Here is a 21,690-nt window from a genome sequence, read left to right on the forward strand (position 1 = left end):
AATGGGAGGTAGGCTCTGAATCCAGATTTGTCTAACCTCAAAGCCGTGCGCTCTTTTATGAGATTTAAAGTCTACAGTAATCAAGGGTAATAGAAAGGCATTTGTATCTGATTCTCGATGTCGTGACACGTTTTTCACCTGCTGGTCCTGAATAAATGATATTGATGCCACATCTGGCGTTTCGTATCGAGATACGGAAACCCAGTATAAGGTCGCTGATTGCATTTTAAGTTGTCACTAACATTTTATTTGTGTCGTAGACCCCAACTCCAAGTGAGTTTTAATATTCATGCTACATTAATCAATGGCCACTGAGGCTAACTGTCTCCAGGCCCAGTGCCTTGGGCTGGTGACTGGCTTGGCGACTTTCCCCAGGGACCACAGGCGGGAGGTGCCCGGTGCCCGTCTGCCTGGCCTCTGCCTCGCTGTCCAGAGCAGCGATACAGACCTCACGACCTCTAAAGCCTCTCACGCTCCGAAACAGCTCTTTACAAACTCACCGAAACAGTTTGTTCCAATACAGAGTATTTATTGCGACGACATACTGACATGCTGGACACGCAGAGCTAATCACTGGATACACATGCCATTCTCAGCGAACTGCACAGAAAAAAATGACATGAGCGACAGAACTTTTCAGATAAGGTTTTATATTTTATAGCCATTACACGTTCATCTGCATATCAGAAAGTTATTAGTGCTGACATATGAACTGTTTTCTCGATCTTAGGTTGAAGTCTTAAAGCGACGTTCTGGTGAGATAAAGCGACGTTCTGGTGAGATGAAGCCCACAGAAATTTGCACTGAAGTCTGCACGTAACTTAGAGACGCCCAGCAGCTTTCAAGAACAGCGGTGAGCGTGTGTCCGCGTCCCAGGTGCCACCTGCAGCGTCCCCCTTCAAGGAACCAGATGCTCTCCGGCACCACATGATAAGGGTCAGTGTTCAAATGACAATTTCTAGGGCACATTAATTCTTGGTAGAATATAAGCATTTTTAGTTCATATGAGCGAGTACTAAATCTTTACATGAAATGTCAACCAGCAAGAATTTAGGCTTTCCAAAGAATATGGCTCCCTCATGCCTGAAAAGAAACTGTCGCGTCTTTCCTGATGATGATCTAAGCACAGTGGTCATGGGCACGCCCGCTCGCTGAGCACAGTCTGTGCCGGCCGCTCAGCTGAGCTCTTCACAGTCCCGTTTCATGTTTACAGTAAATCAGCCAAACAGCAGTGTTATTGCAACTTAGACACAAGGAGGCCGAGGCTTACGGAGAAGCCATGAGCCAGGGCCCACCAGCTCGCGAGCGGTGGAGCCAGGAGCGTCAGGCGAGCCTGGCCGACTGCGATTCCGAAGGCCCAGCACCCAGTCTCTGTCGCGGGCTGTTGCTGAGACCTTGGCCCGCTGTGGCGAAGGTGAGGGGTTCACGACTCTGTCTGGGGTACACTCACAGTCGTGTAATTTGCAGGGTCAGAATGAGAAGCAAGGCCAATTCAAGTGGAACGTAAAAAACCCTGCTCATTTAAATATTTTTATTTACACGTGCCTTTTCCCGTCACGGTTACTCTATCATAAATACACAGACACCGCGGACGTGCAGCACATTCGACAGAGGGACAGAAGCGTGCAGCGCCAGTGAATAAAGAACCCAGATGACTGTACACAAAGCACTTAAAAAAAAGACCTGTGACACATTCAGACCATATTTATTTGAATACTTTCCAATAATTACCAAGAGATGCATCATTTATAAATAATATTCAAAATCTCCTATTTTCTTCTATAAGCCAAATTCAGTATTTCAGTTGCTCAAGTGACTAGCGGCTCCATGTGTAACAGAGACAAGTCACATAGCGTCGAAATGAAACCGATGGGCTTCTTGTCGTTTCTCTCTGTCGTCTGCTTTCTGAAAGAGAATTGCAGACCCGTTTGCAAATGATAAAATCTCAAGAAAAGGCCCATTTCTGAAATATAAAGTGGTTAATTTAAAAATGTCCTCAACAATTGATAAAAGGTGTGATTTTATGTAATCATCTTATGAAATATGAATTTAAAACCAACAAGAAGCGTTCGTTAAAGGCTTAGTTTGTGATTAGTATTTATTTGCGAGTAAGATTCTGCAAGGCGGCATCGGTAATGCCGATGGCAACAGACGCGTCTAGATTACTCACGTGAATGTACATTAGTTATTTTGGGGTTAACCTACAGATTTGGCAGATAGTTATTTTGACCCTCTGGTCCCAGCAAAGTACTGTGCTTGGGGGAATAAAAAGACCCCGAGTTTTTATCTTGTTCTCAAGGAGTTTAAAGCCTAGAAAGAAAAAGCCAAAACACTGAGTAACTTATTTCAGGGTAAAAAGTGAAAAATGTTACCAGCATTCTGAGGGGTCACTTCTAGTGGAGGCGAGGAAAGGGAAGTTCTGGAAGGATGGTATTTGGGGACACGGGGTAGCGGGGGGGGGAGGGGAGCACCGTGGGCAGTCTGGCGGGAGCAGGGACCCTGGGGAGCACCTGGGGAGTGGCAGGTGGGCCAGGTGAGCACTGGCATCCCAGGGAGTGCTGTGGTTTAGGAGGGGACAGTTACCGGAGGTTTTTGAGCAGAGGGGTGGCAGGGTGAAGGCTCAACCTCCTGTGGAGGAACCCGGGAAGGGGCCGGGGACAGCAGGCGGGCTGATCAGCTGAGCTGGAGCCAGGTGGGGGAGGGGAACGGGCCGCAGACTGTTCTGGAGGCGGCACTGGGCGGGCCACTGGCTGAATCTTGCCCGTTCACGTGAGTGTGAAGAGACACTAAGCTTCAGAGGCCGTTTTAAAGTGCCCGTGTGTGGTCTGGAAACGGGGGAGGGACCCTTGTAGAGATGCGGGCTGGGGCATGTGACCTAGGTGACATGGGCCTGCGGCAGGTGCGGTGAGGGGCCGTGGGAGGGGGACGAGATCGTGGGCAGGATTCCTGCACACGGGAGGCCCCCAGATCCGGAGGTGAAACTTCAGTTTTTAGCCGCCGTGTCAGGGCTGTGGTGAGTTCCCAGTGTGTCTGCTCTTCAGAGCTCCTGAGAAATCAAGCGAAGTAAACTCGCCATCACAGGCCTAGAGCTACGTAATAGTTCAGACTCGGAGCTGACGCTTCTGGATACGAACAAGTCCTCATCCGAGATCTTACCTCTTAGGCTGCAGTCTTAACATGAACTGAATGTGAAACTATCATTTTTTTATAGGAAAGGAGCGATATTTTTGGAGAGACAAACCTATGAACATTTATCAGAACAATTAACGCGTTCTCTTTTTTATAAGTTAAAATAGCTAAGATAAAACTGCTGGTAATTTTAGTTAAAAAAAGATTAGGATGGGCGTGACCAAACGAGGAGTAAGTGCAAAAAAGGGCAATGCTTCTGGGACAGGAAAGCGCGCTTCCTGGGGAGCATCGCAGGGGCCTGACAGCTGCGTACTGTATATTCATGTGCCAGCAGACATTAGCGTTTCGATTTCTATCTCAACTACTGATTTATTTATATGATAGCCTCTTTTTCCCTCCTCGTAAACATTTTTGTTTATAATTATTATTTAGGGTGTTATACTAAGGAACAGAAGTCAGCTTAGTGTAGCGCTAAGGACACCTGACGGGTAGAAAAGATGTCTCCTACTTCAGCTGTCGCTTCCCTCAAACCCTGAGAAACGCTTAGGCCTCCCCACGCTCTAGTTCCCTTTGTAAAGGGACAGCTGTCATTCCTGGAAAAAAGTGTCCATGGCTCTATCAGCAGACGACGAACACAGACTCATTAAAAGATGATTATTTTTCAGGCCATTATGAAAGTGTTTCTAATTAAGTTTTTCTATATACCCGGTGATTTTGGGTGATGACTATATAACTTGTATGGCATCCAAGTTTTAAAACAGTTTTCATCCAGATTGGGATGAACTGCTATGAAACATAGAATTTAAAGGGATAAAAGAAATTGTTATCGATAAGATGACATTATGGACAGAACTTGAAAAATCAGAAAATCTTAGTCATGTCAAAAAAGTTTAAAAATACACTGTTTTTAAAGAGCAGGATAGTACTACTATAAATAAGCCAAAGGTAATGTTTCATTACAACGTACTAACCTTTTCCTGCCAGTGTAAAACGCCGATTATTGCCAGGATGAAAACACAGACGCCGACGAGAGCCACGGCAGTGAGCAGGACAATGTTGCTTGGTGTGAGGTACAGTTTGGCACTCCAGCTGTAGATGAAAACGGAAGAATTAGAATCTCACAGTTGTAACTGAGACCGAAAAGCAAAGCAGCTGACTAATGAATGAATCCATTCATTCATTCAGAGTCATTCACCTGTCCGTCCATTCATTAGGATCCTTCAGAGTTCAGCTTTTACTCAGTGAACTGAAATGGAATTTTCGATGCGACGCGATGTTCTTCTCTGAGCCCCTGAGAACTGTCCTTAGGTGAACATATCACGGGCACCCTGGACGATCTTAGCCATTGTTTCTACATCTTGATTGACTTGCTTAATTGGAACCTTGACCTCTAAGGCTAGGTAGCCACGTGACTTCGGTAGGATTTCTATCTCATCTTTTGCTTTGGTCCCTGTCCACCTATGTCCTATGACTGACTAAAACACAACCATATGTCCAAGTGGGTGTAGATAGGTGGTTTGTGCAAAACTTGTACCATTTCTGTGCCACGTTGGAGGGTCTACATTACTACGGTGACGCTGAGACTTCTTACAGAGCAGGGCTAGTCTGTCAGTGTTAATGGCGATACACAGACTTCAGCATAAATAGAACGGGCTCTTTCTTCTACGATAGTCCACGTGCCACAGCACTCAGCACTTGTAAACCCTGAAGAGCCTACAACTGAGTTTACATCAGCAGCAGTGTAGGCGGTTATACGAATAACTTTTTGTTCTCCCTGAAAATATATAATGGATATATTTTCATTTTAAAAGTTTAATAAAAGAGCATTCTGATGAACAGCATTCTGATTTATTTTGGGATAATTAAAATTTATTGATCCCTAAGTAGTCTTTACTCAATAAATCTCAAAACACACCTCAAACTAAAATCAATTTGGTTGTTATTATGTACATAAATTCGAAAAGAACATTTCTTCAGAAAGAGCGAGAGAAACGTGAAAAATGTGGAGATTATGGAAGAATGCTATCACGGAATTTTCCAGAAATTCAAGAGTGAGACAACAAATACTGTTAATTAGTTGAGGTTAGCTCTTCTCAGTATCTTATACTTAAAAAACAGTTCTTTTGTGAGATTTTTTTGGGTTGTTCGACTTTTTAAATGGGTTAAAAAATACCCATGAACATAGGAATTTTGGTAAGAAAAAAATTAGACGAAAGGCAAATCCTCGATCTCTTACTTAGAAGTCATTCTTACCAGTTTCTTGCATATCCTTCCGGAGGTAATCTATACATATATAAACGTGCACAGATACCATCTTTTAAAAATTATTTTACATACTGTACATGCATTTTCCTTTTATTATCTTTTGATATTGTACCATAGAGATGTATCATAATTTATAGTTTTCTACTCACGGTGCAGATTTTCTGGTTTGGTTATGAATTTCCTGTAGAGAAAGCTTAACAGTCCTGCCTCATTTAAGAAAATGTGAATTCAGACTATTTCTATACATGTTATCTTATTTCAAGGACAATGCTACAATAAAGTTGTTTTCTTAAGTAGTTTGGTTTTCAAGCCCCTCAATCCACCACAAAATACATCCAGTGGTGTCTGAGGGAAAAAAGCAAACTGATTGGCACTTGGCAATTTTTGTGGTATAAATACGCCCATCCTAGCTGATTTCAATGTGACCTCAGTGATGCAGTCAGCTATGAGGTGGCATGATGGTTCTAGCAAACCGCCGAATATATCCCACCTAAAAATTTAATAATGAACAATACAGCCTGTATTTTGAGGAGAACCGTGACGAGCAGGACCCCAATGGTTACATATTCGTAGACACATTACATTGTTTCTCTTTGGTTATTTTTCGTATTGCTATCAGACTAGCCTTAAGAACGTGTTGGACATATTTTTTCCCAAGGAGATTTAACGTTAGTGAATACCTTCATCATCTACTTTTTTAAAAAGATGGAATCAATTTGGTAATTTAAAGAAAAATAAACAGAGATAAACTAAGGATTTAGAGAAAACGCTATATTATGAAAGGGACATATTCTGCTAATAAGGATAAAAATACCTTCAGTTCGCTGGAAACTTCATGCCGGGCACCGAGTGGAGCGTAGTTCGCCCCCACCCCTATCAGGCAGACTGTCCCCCAGTCTACAGATGCAGACAAAGGACCGGTCCCCAGTCTCGGTGAGTCCGAGCTGCTAACCTAGGCCTGCCTGTCTCCAACCCCTGTGAGACACATGCCACCGGTCCAAGCTTTTGTCAAAAAGATCCATGCTCACTAAAAAATTCAGCGTCCTGAAATTTTAGAATTTCTAGCTAGTAAACTGAAGATCGGTTTAAGCAGAATATGTTTAACCCCCTAATTAGCCAACCTGCTGTCTTTCTAATCAGGTCTAATTTGTTCTTCATGGAAAGTGTCAGGAAACTTGTTTAGTCATTTAAGCTGCCGTAAGGAAATGAAGTGACGGCACTCACGGGAACGCAGCAGGACCAGAGGGAGTTTTAAACAGATGTAACTGTCTGTGATTCAGAGCTGACACTGTTTTTACCAAGTTCAGTTCAATCAAGGCCATTACCTCCGCGGAACGTCGTGAGGGTAGGGAATGACAATGAGCTGAGAATTGGGAATGATTGCGGTCCACTCCTGCTTCCGTGTAGACTGCAAGAAGCATGAAGAACATTTACCATCCAGCACACTTTAAAACCACGGTTCTTCTAAATAAATAAATGAACAAACAAACAAACAAACAAACAAGCAAACAGAAATCCCGGGAATGGATTAAGCTCCATTTACATATGTTAAGCTCCAAATAGGGCCCCTGTGCCCTGTCGGCAAAAGTTTTTTGATCTTAAAGGGTAAGATTATATTTCTGTCTCACGGACTCATATTTATTGTCTACTCTTCTGTAGTCATCACTGTTCAAAGTGCCATGTACAAGTGCTGCTTGGACCTAAAATTAAAGGCGAGGTGGAGTCTGACGATAAGCAAAATAAAGAAAATACACGGTATGGTAGACGGTGAGAATGATCAGGAGAAAGAGCAGGACGGAGGGACCCGAAGTCGCGAGGTTTATGGGACAGGTGGCAGAAAACGTTATCTTCAAATGAAGTGCTCTATGTAGGACAAGCTTAGACAGGTCACTACGATCAGGTTTGAATTCTTAAAAGGGAATAACAAATGACTGAATTCAAATATCTGAAGAGTCAACATTAAAATACAGATTAATTGTAAACAAAATACATTTTTACTCACCTTCTCTCCAGATGGGCGGGGAATGCCAACGTAAAGATGGTCAAGAAAGTTGGCACTTCGACCCAAGCCAAGTACGTTGTAGGGTAGCTGGAGGGCTAAATGTGCCGACTGGCTGAGCTGTCCGGCTAAGTTCATTAAGAAAGAAAAGATATCTTTGGAAACAGCTCTCGTCAAATATTAAAATGATAAAATGTTAAAAATTTAGGTGCTAGAACTTATTCTTTGAGAATAAAAATTTCGAATGTCTGGATTATTAATATTAATGACACTTTACAGAAAACTGTTTTTATTGAGATATAATTCCCATACTAAAAACATCATGTTTTCAAGGCTCATAACTTGTACCAAGTATCAGTACTTCATCCCTTTTGATGGCTGAATAACATCCCATGTACGTGTCCACGCTGATTTGTCTATGGATTCATGCACTGACAGACATTTCGGCTAGTGCCCTCTGGCTATCATTAGTAATGCTGTCACGAACGTGAATGTACAGATGCCATCTGAGACCCTGCTTTCAATTCCTTTGGGTATATGGGTGTATACCCAGAAGTGAAATCGCTGGGTCATATGGTAATCTTGTGTGTAAGTTTTTTGAGGAATTGCCATTTCATTTTTCACAGTGGCTGAGCCATTCTACATTTTCACCAGCAACGTATGAGCGTTGTTTCTTCACATCTTCACTGACACTGTTGCTTCTGACTTTTTCATGAAAGCTGTCCTGGTAGTTGCGAAGTAGTAACTCTGTGCTTTTGACTGGCATTTCCTTTTGTGATGTTGAGCATGTTCTTATGTGATTGTTTGGCCATTTGTCTATTTTCTTTGGAGAAATGTCTAGTACTTGCCCATTTTTAAATCGAGGTGTATAGACAGAATCATGTCATCTGCAAATGTAAATAGTTTTACTTCTTGTGCACTTTGCACGCCTCTGTTTCTTTTTCTTGCCTAATCGCTGCATCTAGGAGTTCTAGTCAGACTAGAATAGCGGTAGTGAACGTGGCCATCCTCGTCTTCGTCTTGATCTTGGGGGAAATGCTTCCGATCTCTCCCCATCGAGGATGATGTTAGCTGTGGGTTTTTCATAAGTGTCCTTTATCACATAACAGAAGTTCTCTTTTATTCCTAGTTTGCTGAGTGTTTTTTATTATGAAAAGGTGTTGAATTTTGTCATGTTTTTTTCCTTCATTCGATTACTGTGATTTATGACACTGATTCAGTTTCTGACGTCGAAGAACCTTGGGACAAATCCCACTTGCTCAGTGTATAATGATGTGCCATTAGATTTGGTTTGTTAGCATTTTGTCGAGGATTTTTATGTCTATTTGTAAGAGGTACTGGTCTGTAGTTTTTTGTCTTTTTGTGGGGCATCGTTTGGCTTTGGTATGGGTAATGCTGGCCTCACAGAATGGGTTAGGAAGGTTCCCTTTTCTATTTCTTGGAAGAGTAAGTGGGGCTGATATTAATTCTTCTTTAAATGGTTTGTAGAGTTCACCAGTGAAACCATCCGGTCCTTGATTTTTCTTTGTTGGAAGGTTTTTGACTACTGATTCAATCTCTTGTTCTAGGTCTGTGGAGACTTTCTATTCCTTTTTGAAATTTCGGGGTGTGTGTGTGTGTTTAGGAATTTATCCACTTCATCTACATTAATTTGCTGATGTGCAGTTGTTCATAGTATTCTCTTCACTGTTTTCTTGGAAATCCCAGGAATGCGTATAACGAAGGGCCTTTGCTTTGGTTTTCTCCTCTGCCTGGAATATTCTCCAAAAGGTAACTATGTGTTTAACTCTCTCACCTCCTTCAAGTCTTTGTTCAAATGACACCTTCTCAGAGAGGCCCTTCTGACCCCCTTAGATAAAACAGATGACTCCTTCTCTACCCTTACTACCCTGCTTTATCTATCCCCTCAAGTACTTATCACTTCATGGCAACTACATAGAATCAACTAATTTACTTATTATGTTTATTGCCTCTTTTCTCTACTAGAATGCAATCTCTTTGAGGGCTGAGATTTTGGTCTGTTTTATGCACGTCCATATTCTAAGAACCTAGATCAGGCCTGGCATATGTTAGGCACTCAGAACAGATTTGTTCAATGAATGAATGAATGAAATTTTAGCCTCCAAATGTATTAGACTTGAGACTTGTAACATATTCCAATTCAAAAATGCATATAAATTTATACTACATAGATACCAATAGAGAAAGTCTACCTAAAGAGAAAGCATCATATAAGTAAGAATTGTGAACAACTTATCATAAATGCGTAAAAGGCATTTGTGATATCAATTAGACATCCAACCACCTGAATGTCTTTGTTTAGGACTGTATCATCTGACTTTCCAAGAATAGTTCAAGTACACATTATTTATGTAATAAAATAAAAGTTTTTAAAGTTGATCTATTCTTGTTCTTTAAGAGAATACGTACTTGCATGCAATTGTGACTGGTTAACACCACCGTAGATATCCCCATGCACTGTTTTTAGGTAAGATATTGAAGCCGACTTCACCGTCTGAGAGTACTAGCTAGGAACTATCATAACTAGCTTGGATGTCTATTTGTCAAAAATAAACTTAAATAACACATATATATGCTGATATAGGAGGCAGGAAGAGCAAAAAGGGAAATTCACTGGTTGAAGAAAAAAAAAATCATTGGAATTGTGTGTGAACGTGTGTGTGAACATGTGTGTGCGTGCGTGTGTGAACGTGTGTGTGTGTTCTCTCCGTGAAGGGCTTTAAGCCACGAGGAATTCCCATCGAACAGTACTGTCTGCAGCTGTCTCGGCTAAGGAAAAACCAGCGTCTCTATAAAAATGAGATAAAAGGACACATGCAAACAACCAGTGTTTTATGTAACTTTAGAGAAAAACATGCCTCTCCTTGGGAGAGAAAGCTGTTCCGAGAAGCATTTGCTGTCCTCACGTTGACAGCTCTGAGACAAGGCCACACAGGCTGAGTCAGCCACACTGGGGATGAACACCAGATGAGGGCAAGGCACAGAAGTTACACAAATACCTTCCGCTAGCAGTGGCAGAATTAACGGCTAGCGAATGCGAGCGACGTGCCAGGCACCTGTAGCAAGTGCTTCTTGGGTGTCATTTCAGTTACTGGTAACAGTAATTGTGTGTGGGCGGGTGCTGCTGTCGCCTCTGCCTTAGCATGAGAAGAATCAAGAGGTGAAGCAACTTGACTCCAAACACACGGCCACTAAATGGTGGAGCTGGGGGTTTACTTTTGGCAGCCTGATTCCAAATCCCACACCTTCATCCCCACCTGTGATCTCTTATTCAGTTAAAAAAGGAAGTGTGACATCTGTCTTGCTGCTTTATAAAAAGGGCTTCTGGTGGCACGGAATGACGCCCTCGGTGCCAATGGTGTCTTTCTTTTCCTGTTTAGATCTCTGTATTTGTGGGGTCCGAGGAAATGATCTTTTATATGTAGTTGTTCTGGTTTCCAAGGCTATTTGGGGATTTTTGTAAAGCCAGGCCGCAGGGCCCACCGAGCGTATCTTGGTGATGTCCCCATTCTACATCTGAAGCTTGAGCTACTTAAGCAGTTCCCCTGGGAGATGAGGCTGGTTTATGCTGTTGATCTTCTATCTTTAATCCAATTACATCCATGCAAGATACGCTTAGAAAGACAGTGCTCTGGCCACGGGCCAGTCCCTGACCTACACTGGCATCGGCTCGGGGCCTCAGCTCATTCCACATAGTTAAAGGGACTGTACCTGGCAGAGTGAAAATTTTAGGCCTATTCTACGAGAAACACCACGATGTTTTGCTCCATGCGGTGTGAGCCGTCCCCACCATATTTTCCTATAAGAAAACAATAGGAGAATGTGAGGTAAAGGACAGTGTTTGTTTCTCTGTGAGGAGCGTTTTAATTTGGAGAATGGGAACGACACGGATGGTAGAGCGTAAGAAAAGTGAAGGCAAGCCTTCGAAAGAAACAGATCTGAAAAATCGGATTCGGTGGTAACTGGTTCTCCGATGGGGGCTGATATGGAGGTGACTCGGCCAGCAGTGTCTCCTCCCACCGACTGGAACATACTCTTCAGCGGCTGCTTCCACCTGCCCAGCCGCCTAAGGGGATCGTGCTTCTGACATCCTGCCACGTCTGCCTTGACTCTTCCCACTGAAGTGAGAGATGGTCCCTTAATCAGTCTTATCAGCTCATTAGGTGGCTGATACTCTCTCTTCCTGGCAGGGCAAATGAGAGACACTGTTCCAGGTATTGATGTTCTGTTTTTCTCAAAGCTATCAGGAATGATCAGGACTCTATTAAAATCAGTAGATTGAAAAGGTTTTGATAAATAATAAAATTAAAAAATGTGAAATACATTATCACTTGTTTTCCTTTGCCGCTAGTCTATTTTAATCGCTAACAAAGTTTCTGATCCAGTGAATAAAATCTTCCTAGCTATACCAGTGATCACGGTCCCTTGTAAGTAAATGCCAGCCTGGGGTAATCATTTGTGTCATCTACTATGACAGGGCTCTTCGTTAATGTTTATCAATCAGATATTCTAGCCAGAAGTGTCTACCAATTAAATTGGTCCACTCTGTAATACAATCCTTTCCCTGATAGTTTTAAATAAAAAAAAGTATTCAAAGTTTCAAGCGACTTGCCTGCCGACTTTATAGAAAAGAATCCGTGAGTCAGATCCTACACATCTGTATTCTAATTATGTGGGAATTAATTTAAAAATATCTAAGGTGACCTTAGTGGCATCCTGTCAAAAATCATTTGATTTGATCTGAGACCCCGATGCCCTGAATATTCTGGATAATCTAGAATATCTTAGCTGTTATTGTAGGATGATTTCCAGTAACATACCCGTGACCACTTTTTAAACAATAAATTATCAACTAAGATCGAACAGTAACTGAAGAAGTTATAAAATGTACTAACTGATTTTTTTTTAACATTTAAATTCATTGCTGAAGCATTTAGCCAGCTATAGAGAGAGACAGTGAATTCCTACATATCGAAGACAGTCACTGCAGAAAGACTGTTCCTTGCCAACAGGCTGAATTTACCTGTGCTTCTCAGCAGCACATTGTCATCTGACACCAGAATTCAGAATTGGGGGGTGGAGGGGGAGGGCAAAATAGATTCTGAAGGTGAAGAAAAGCCAAAAGAAATTTTGACTGAGAATAATAAAAATATTGGTATTTAATTTTTAAATTTGGATACTTTTCAGGCTATAGTCTTGACATTTAAAATACTAGCTGCTTATCTTATTTTTCCTGTTTAAAATGCACTGATTTTATAATTAAATGGATGGCCACCCACACAGAAAAAGAAACGAAGCACTTGCTGTCTGCTTGATGGTGAGCGCTTTCCACCGGCCTGCGCGCTGAGGCGTATGATTTTGCTGGGACCCTGGGAAAATCTCGTCTCCAGGGTCAGCGGCGTCTCACTGATCATTTACTACGTCTGTGATTAATTCGCTTTATTCTACAGGTATGAGCACCTGCGGTGTATCAGGCACTCTGCTGACTGGAGGAACATTTTAATCAATCTGCGACCAAATTATAAGCCTAAAACGTGTGTTAATGTCGCTATATAAATATTCCTGGTTTTTATAGCACTACTTAGTAATCAGCTGAAAACTCAGAAATCGGCGGTCGTGGTAGAAAGACATAATCCACGTGGAGGACGTGGCCGACACCTTGAAAGGGGCGAGGTGCTACGAGGCGCCTAGGATGTGGGTCCAGCTGGCAGACCCTGTGTCATCCCAAGGGAACAGTGTCTGGGGACTTCGTGAGCACTTCCTGGATTTCAGAAAGTAGGACTGTGGCTGTTTCGGGAAAACGTCTTAAAACAACGGTCGGCCTCTTTTCCTGGCAGTTGATGGCGGCTTATGATGGAGCATCAAGGAATCCGCTGACATCTGACTGTTACTCCTCTGGAGTCTTCTGACCGGATGTGAGCTCAGATTCTGGGCACCCAGCAAGGACACATCGAGGAGGCACGCGGGGGACGCCATTACCCTAGAACGGCTCCATGACAAGGTGCCTGGGTGCTTCCAGCCTGGTGTCGTGTTCATTTTTATGCCCACTGCTGGGGCATGGAGGAGGGGCTGACACCTGACACCTGACACCTGGTAAGTGTCTGCTGTACTAACCTGAAGGTTTGTAATAAACAGCAAAGTATAGTTTGTACGGTTTTTTAATGTAGGTTTTCCTTGAGGTCCTATAATGTGCCACGTCAGTGGCTGCCGTGGGAGACAGCCACTGGGCATTGGCTTAAAGACTGGAACTTGACTAAATGTGGTCCCTACGCAGGAGATTCGTAATGTGGTATTAGGAAAAAAACACACAGGGTTTGAGTGCCAAAGACAGTCTTCGGACGCTGCTGTGCCTGGTCGTTAGAAAGTCCTTTGACCTCCCCAAGCCTTAATTTATTGCCTGCTCATCCACCTACACCTTTGTCGAATGCACGCTGTGTGCCTTTTACACAGAGATGAGAGAGAGACAAACCTTGACCCGGAGACGCTTAAACGCACAACAGAAAAACATAACTTGAATGTTTCTTCGCCTATAAAGTGAGAATTACAGTACCACCTACTGCACAGATACGGTGAGGCGACCAGGGCGATGCTTAAGTTTTAACGGATGTAAGTGCCCTGAAAACTGCAGAGCCCAATACAAATTCGGTTGTTATTTTGATTATTATATCATCGATCGTTTCTCGTATTTTTTTCTCCTTCGGCTGAATTTCAACTTGATAGTAATTCCTGAAAAAATAGCGTAACAATAATTTTTCATGGAAGGTTTTCCAATTTCTCTCTTGGAACAAATCAGGAGCTTGGGACCCTAGTTCAAGCTTTATCTGTCAGCCTGCTTCCCAGCTGATAATTTAGACTGTGGGTAGTTTTGTTCTCTTTTCTGTTAAATGGATATATGATTCACATGCCACAAAGTCCGCCACTTTGAAGTGTACAAGTCGGTGATTTTCAGTATAGTCACAGAGTAGCTCAGCTGTCACCACTAACTCCAGAACATCTTCGTCACCCCGAAAAGATCCCCCTGCCCATTCCGTTGTTTCCTCCCCACAATCCCTGGCAGCCTCCCACGCCTGTTCCCTGCAGCTGCGACGGGCCTGCCGAGTCTAGACGTTTGATACAGACGAGATTGTGTAACATGCGGACCGTGTGTCTGCTTCTTTCCCTCAGAATGTTCTACAGGGCGCGTCCACGTCATAGCATGCTTCCGGCGTCTGTGCCTGGATGACCCTCCACTGTGCTGACGTGTGGCGGTTTGTTTATCCATCTGTCAGCTGGTGGACATTTGGTTTGTTTACACTTTGTAGCTGTCATGAATGATGCTGCTGTGGACATTCACGCACAAGTTTTGTGCGACATAGTTGCGATTGTCTGGGGAAAAGCCTTGGAGTGGAATTAAACGGTTCATGTGGCAACTGAGTAGTCGATTTTGATAACTGCTTTTCTATGGCTTAATGTCCAGAAGCATCTGATGAAGGAATGACAAAAGCCACTGGCGGTGCATGTAAAAAAATAACCAATGGAAACAATAAGACAGATCCTCACTGTCCTATAAAGCCAGTCGCGCTGGGTGTCACCGCCTGTGGAGTCTAATTTAATGGCCAGTGCTCCTCTGCGAGCTGCAGCAGGGAGAGAAATGTTCCGGAGGTTACATGCAATTATGTTTCAGTTGTCACTCTCCGGGTTAAAAAAATAAACTGGTTCCCAGAGAGAGTGGAGAACGTCAGGAGGGTCAGCCTGGCTCAGGCGTCGGCGCGTTTATTTTCCGCGCTGGACGCCTGTGTTTGCTAAAGCTCGTGTTTTAGAGCGACTAGAAGCGCTAGGGACTCACACTGCTGGTCTGGAAGCGGATGAGAGATGCGCGGCCAGGTCACAAACCAAAGGCGACAGGCTTTTTCAGTCCCCGACTGTAAAGCGGGTTATTTGTACAAAAACATGATGTTAAAATAAACGTCCCCGAGACCAGGCAGCTGTCGCCTTTTAGTGGGAGAGACCTAGAGGCGATCACGTAAAGCGCGGAAACACCTGGTAACTCGTAGTGACCAAGGTCACTTCCTTGGCGTGCACCCTCTTCCCGGGGGGCGTGGCAGAAGGCGGGACCGTGGACAGGCGTGACAGGTGTGTTCTTACACGCTTCCCCCTCCTCGCCTTCTGCTTCTGGGTGCTTCTCTGCATTTCCTGTCGCACTGGCTCTGCAGCCCCTCGGCACAGTTTGGTTAACGCTGACAGGTCCGTCTCTGTGAATTCTTTCACATTTGGCTCTTAAAGCAGACATGTCCCTTTCAGCAATTACTTACTGTCGTATAACAAACTAAGCCGAAGTGTGGTGGCTCATATGGCCATCTCAGTCGTCGTGGTCCTACGGCCTTGCTGGGAGGTCTCCCCGGTGCCACCGGGCATCTGGGCCAGGTGGGCTGGGAAGCTGGGCGGCCGCCCTTCTGCTGGTCCTCCGTCCCCAAGGAGACAAGACAGGGCTGGTTCTGGGCATTCGGGGCAGGTCCCAGGCTGGGAGCTCAGCAGGCTGCGCCTAGGCCACGGCGGTTCCTGTGGGAGTCACGGGGACCGTCCTACGGCGACTCGCCCCTCGGTGGTCATTGAGGTCAGCTGCGCTCTGCACGCCTTTCCCTGTTGCTCTGTTCTGGGGAGTCTCTGCTGACACCATGGAGCTGGAGGTGCCCTGTTTCCACAGCCATTGCCCGTTTCTGGCCCCCCCGTCCCCCTCTGAGCTGTCAGGGCGCTAATCGACTTTTTCAAATTCCAGGCCTATAATTCTAAAACCGCTCTTCATAACCGAGTCTGCTTCTGACGTCTGCTTTGTCTGTTCAAACTGTGTTTTGTGTCCCCACCCCCCTTCAGCATGCCTCGTAAGTTTTTGTTAGAAGCTGGGCGTAATGTCGACGAGCAAAGGGAGCCACGGCAAACAGGCCTTTGGCGTGAGCTGTTACGTGTCCGGCGGAGGGTCGGGCCGCGTTCACTGGTCGCTGCGGCTGCAGGTGCCGCCACAGGCTGAAACTCTCAAGTCCTTGCTTTTGTCTCTCCTCTTTGGGTTTCCTTGGAAACTCCTTTTAAGATAGAGCTTGAGCCTTGCTCAGTTGTAACCTCCTTTGTTATATAGGAGCCAGAATGATGTGGTGGCCAGACGGTGAGTGTTCTACAGCAGGGTCTCCAAACCCTGTGCCGAGGACTGGTACCGGTCCCTGGCCTGTTAGGAACCGGGCCGCACAGCAGGAGGGGAGCGGCGGGTGAGAGAGCGAGCCAAGATCCATCTGTGTCTGCAGCCGCCCCCCAGCGCCGGCATCACCGCCTCAGCTCCGCCTCAGGTCATCGGGCCTTCGATTCTCACAGGAGCACCGGTCCCTGGTGCCAGAAAGGTCAGGACCACTGTTCTATAGCCCTGTTAGGTCTCAGTCTTTCATTGAGCCTGTGACCCTGGGCTGTGACCTTCACAGGTGCTTCTCAGGTGCCTCCCCTCCACCCCCGTCCATCTGCACAGGTGAGACAGGAAGACTCGAGGGGCCGGAGTTGCGTATTCACGTCCCTCGCCTCAGTTAGGCTCCGGTAAAACCCAAGTCGGTGAGGGTTGGGTAAAGTCACTTCACTGGAGGGCAAGCTTAAGGAGAACAGTAACCGTGGGAGTATTTAATAATGTTCATTTCCCCCCCTCACCTGACAGAGGATGGGAGTGTGACTTCCATGTCCTTTACATGTTAGACTTGAAGCTGGATGTCCCCAACACAGTACTTGTTAAAAGGAGATCTGATCTATCTATCTCTATCAGTCAGCTATCTATCATCCATCTATCCATCTATCCATCTATCCATCTATCCAATCTACCTACCCACCCACTCACCCACCCATCTCCTCTCTCTCTGCTTTACAAATAGTGAGCTTTACGTCTTCCTTTCCAATTTGAATGCCTTTTCCTTCTTTTTCTTGTCTGATTGCTGTGGCAACTTCGAGTACTAGCCTGAATAACAGTGGTGAGAGTGGCATCCTTGTCTTGATCCTGATCTTAGAGAAAACGCTTTCAATGTCAGCTTGGGCTTGTCACATATTGCCTTTATCAAGTTGATGTAAGTTCCTTTACACCCACTTTGTTGAGAGTTTTACCATAAACGATATTGAATTTTGTCAAATACTTTTTCTGCAGCTATTGAGATGACCCTGATCTTATCTCTGGTCTTGTAGATGTGAGGAATCGCGTTAATTATTTAGTGGATGCCGAACCGCACTCACATCCCTGGTATAACTCCCACTTAATCACGTGTATAATCCTTTCAAGGTAGTGTCGAATTCGGTTTGCTAGTTATTTTTTTGAGAATTTTGGCAAGAAACAGGTGACCAGACCTATTTTAGATGGCTTATTGATTTTTAAAAACATAAGATCCTGAAATAAATTAAGTAGGATTTACAGTCTCAATTACTATTTCTTGCGAATACACATAATTACATAAAATATAACGGTTAGTGAGTAAATTTAAAAATAACAAGTATTTTGTGTAAAGAAGAATGACTATAGTAAGTTCCAGGCCATTTGCCAAACTATGCGAAAATACGAGAGCGAGTAAATGAAACCGATGGCGACATCTGTGTAGGACCCTGGAATTATTTTCTCGGTGCACCTAAGAGAATAAGAACATGCACAGAGCTGACAAAGGATGCAAGGTTCTCAGTGATCTTTTAATGCTTCTGGCTTGGGGATGGTGACGTTTTGCCTCCTGGGCACTGTTGGGTTTTAAGAATTTGGCGCTTCTTCCACTGTGGATAAGACATGGATTTTACGATACAGTTCTATCTATTATGTAAACTGCTACACCGCAGTCGCAGACATTATGCTTAAAACCAACAGAAACTGAGTTATCATTTATATATTAGTAATCTGCCTTCCAGTCGAAGCCATTTTATTTCGATCTTAAAAAATATGGCTAATGAGAAAACTCTAGTTCATGTGAACAGAATAAGAAAAGACTTTTATGCTTGCAACGTGCTTGACAATAAAATAGCACATATTTTTCCTAGGTGTTTTCCATGTGGACAAATTCTAGTTTCTATCGTGGGTCAGTATTTTCTCATCTCCCCACATTTAGGGCTTTGTGGAGCAGTGTGGGGAGCTGTGAGGCGTCATGTTGAGTCGGCACAATCTTAATTATGGGTCTATTCCATACGTTTGCTTTTCGTGGACCCTATTTTTCTTGTTCTCCTGGTCAAGAAAGTCCAGATTAATAATGGAAAAAACGCACGTAAGAAGAAAAGTTTAGAATTTACTTCGGGGTAGAGCTAGCCTGAAACAGCAGATACCTAGGAATAAGTTGCTAAAAATATAATTTGTAATTAAGTCAGTACCTCTCCTCTTTAAATGGACTTATTTGACTTTATCTGAAACTGTATTCTCATGAATTTAATAGGGAGTAGTGAAAAATTAATCAAGGAGATGCAGAATCTAGTTTTTTGTTTTTTTGTTTTTTCTAAATACTATTCTATTTCAATTTTAGACTCAACTTACATCAAACGATCCCTTGCTGTGGCAATGTTTTATTTGTGCATGCATGAGAAAACCGTCTTAAGAAATGTGTTTCATTTGCATACGTTCGGTGTGTACGGAACGCTTCCCGCGTTAAAGGCACGGTCTGCGCGACGTATCTGTGATTTTCGATCTTTGCTGGAGCACACAGCTTTCTGCGGTTTGTGCGGTACGGAACTGGAGTTAGGGGACAACCTGGGGACTGAAAATAGTTAAGTCCTGAAGTAAGACGAAGGGAATGGGAAGGGACACATCAACGGTGTCGCTGAGTGATGCACGAGGTTTTAATGAAATTCCTTTGTACCAAATATACTCGCACTGTAGACGGGGCCTGTTGAATTATTTATAACGACTGTGGGATGACAACACATTTGCTAGCAAAGACCACGGAATAAACCAACCGGGTTCTTCCTCTCAGATCCCCAAAGCTGCTGCATAGCAGTGTTTCCTTCGGTATCAGGGTCTACGTTGACTGCAACGTTATATTAGAAACCAGCTTGTAAATAGAACCTCGTGAAGCAGATCTTTTGTTTTTGTTGTTGGCTCTACAATTTCTAATTTTCTTCTTTTGATTTTCAGGAATATGACTGACTCATTTGCATCTGTGCAGATGGGATTCCTAATTGCTGAACAGCTGAATAATCTGCCAACTTTCTCATAGTTGCTCAGACTTTCTGTATTTCTTGTAATTCATTCATTCATTCAATCATTCAATTTTTGTAATTATATCAAGAGGACAGATCGGTTACTGCTCAGAGCTACTCACTGCCCGTCTTCCCTCCCTTTCTCTCTTTCATTTCAGTGAAGAAACATCACCAGCACTAGCTAGCCCTCCGCCCCCATATCTGTTGACTTGGCTGGTCCTGTCAGATCTTTAGTTGATGTGAGCTTAAAGGAATGATTCCTCTTGTAAGAATTCATTCTTTCAGAGAAAGAGAATGTCAAGGACATTCCAGAAGGGCATAAGAACTCTTTTCATTTTCTTTTGTTATCAATTTATGATTTTTGACACAAAAGTACGCCTGATTAATCATTACTCAGGCTAAAATTTTTGGGTGAACTATGAGTATGCCAATTTAAAATGTGATGGGCAGTTAAATTGATTCAGAACTAAAAAATTCTTTTATGGATAAATACATGTGGCTAAATGGGACATGGCTGTACTTTGAAGGTAATTTTAGAAAATGCATATGTGAGAAATGAGCATAAAGAATAAAATGTTTGACGTTGGAGGGTGTAATGGACAATTATTGATTAAAATGGAGAACTCTGAGAAGTTATACTTAAAATTATAGAAATGCTGTTACCACAAATCATTTTCCTCAATAATTGGATGTGTCATACCGTAACCCAAACGCTTCCGCCCCCTGTGACATGCTGTGCTGTCAGCTGCCACACATTGTGACTGCTCGTAATGGAGGCCTGTGCTGGAGGGTGCATGGAAGGGACGGGTCACTTGTTTTTCTCAGACATGTTAACAAACAGTACCTTAGAGGACTCGAGGGAAATCACTGTTTTTTTGATCTCTCCCAGGGACTATTAATTATTTCAGAAATCAATGACTCTCCGTGATGTGACTCTCTACTAACACCTGGCTGTTTCGGGCTTCGCTAGGAAGTGGCGTAAGACCCCAAGAGTTCCTGCTCACAATGATAAGATCCACCCAGAAGCGAAGGATAATTAGGACAGGCCTTTTTTGAATAACACTAAGGCATGTCATTGTCTCTGGCAGTCACTTTCAAACTTTTTTGACCACAGCTGACCAAAAAAACTACATCTTATGTCATCGCCCAGTTAGCACAATCCCTCCCGCCCGAAAACTTTCATGAAGCGACACTTACTGTTACTGTCTGTGTTGTATTCCGATAACTTCTGTTTTTCTCTTTGATCCTATTAAGTAAAATGCCCTTATACGCCACTGGATTAATTTCATGACCCTCCACTGCTAAGAAAACCAGCGTTGCAGCTTCTGAGGTCACGTGTGTGGTCGTTGCTGCCTGAGACAGTGGGGAGCTGTCTCCTGGGGGGCTTGCCGGGCCGGACCGCATGGCTTAACCAAGTAGGATTTCTTTAGACTTTAATGTGCTTACTATTTAAACTCAGAATATTCGTCCTTTAACATTTGGGCAGGTTTTCGTGACGGTACTTCCTAAATCAATTACATTAAGTGTCACTCTCCTGTTTAAAACATATATTTGTGCATGGAATACAGCATACATTTGAAATATTTTCCAAATGTTTATTGTTAATTACTAATATAGTTCTTAAACTAAAGGCGTATATGACCAACGTAGGAACTAAAATGCAAAAAAGTATATAAATAAAATCCCACAACCAAGAGATAATCATGGTAACATTTCTATATGTCATTTGTTTTTTATGTTTTCCTTAGACATAGGTACACCTGAAAACACGTACGCACGGTCTGGATCATACGTGCAGCTGTGCCTCCCTCCCACATGTTATACCATGAACGTCTGTTCATCTTATCAAAAACGATTTACAAATATTTTGTAGGACGGAAATGATTACAAAATGGCATAATTCATTAATTACTTCTCTATTGTGGGACATTTAGATTTTCCCAGTTTGCTCTTGCCTTTTATTTTTGTTCGTGATTTTTTGCCATGAAAATCTGAGCTTTCATGTGATTTAGGCATTTGACTCAGTTATCTTTTCTGCAGATATTTTCTCTCTCCTTTGCTTTTATGCTTACGAATTACTTCCTGATCCAGGGAAGAAATATTTAATTTAGCAAGGA

At 43.4% G+C, this 21,690-nt stretch overlaps 1 protein-coding gene across 1 annotated transcript in view; it reads right to left on the reverse strand.

Moving 5' to 3' along the window:
• Positions 1 to 512: 512 nt before the first annotated feature.
• The window catches only part of ITFG1 (integrin alpha FG-GAP repeat containing 1), a 112,277-nt gene continuing 91,099 nt past the window's right edge, over positions 513 to 21,690 (reverse strand). The window contains exons 15-18 of the mRNA XM_039880802.1: positions 7,397 to 7,521; positions 6,720 to 6,802; positions 4,101 to 4,218; positions 513 to 1,905 (exon numbers count right to left, since the gene is read on the reverse strand). Of these exons, the coding sequence (XP_039736736.1) occupies positions 1,846 to 1,905; positions 4,101 to 4,218; positions 6,720 to 6,802; positions 7,397 to 7,521 (386 nt within the window). The 3' untranslated portion in view covers positions 513 to 1,845. The remainder of the gene's footprint in view (positions 1,906 to 4,100; positions 4,219 to 6,719; positions 6,803 to 7,396; positions 7,522 to 21,690) is intronic.

Source organism: Pteropus medius, unplaced genomic scaffold, assembly GCF_902729225.1.
Source record: "Pteropus medius unplaced genomic scaffold, Ma_sr-lr_union100, whole genome shotgun sequence".
Classification (NCBI taxonomy): domain Eukaryota; kingdom Metazoa; phylum Chordata; class Mammalia; order Chiroptera; family Pteropodidae; genus Pteropus; species Pteropus medius.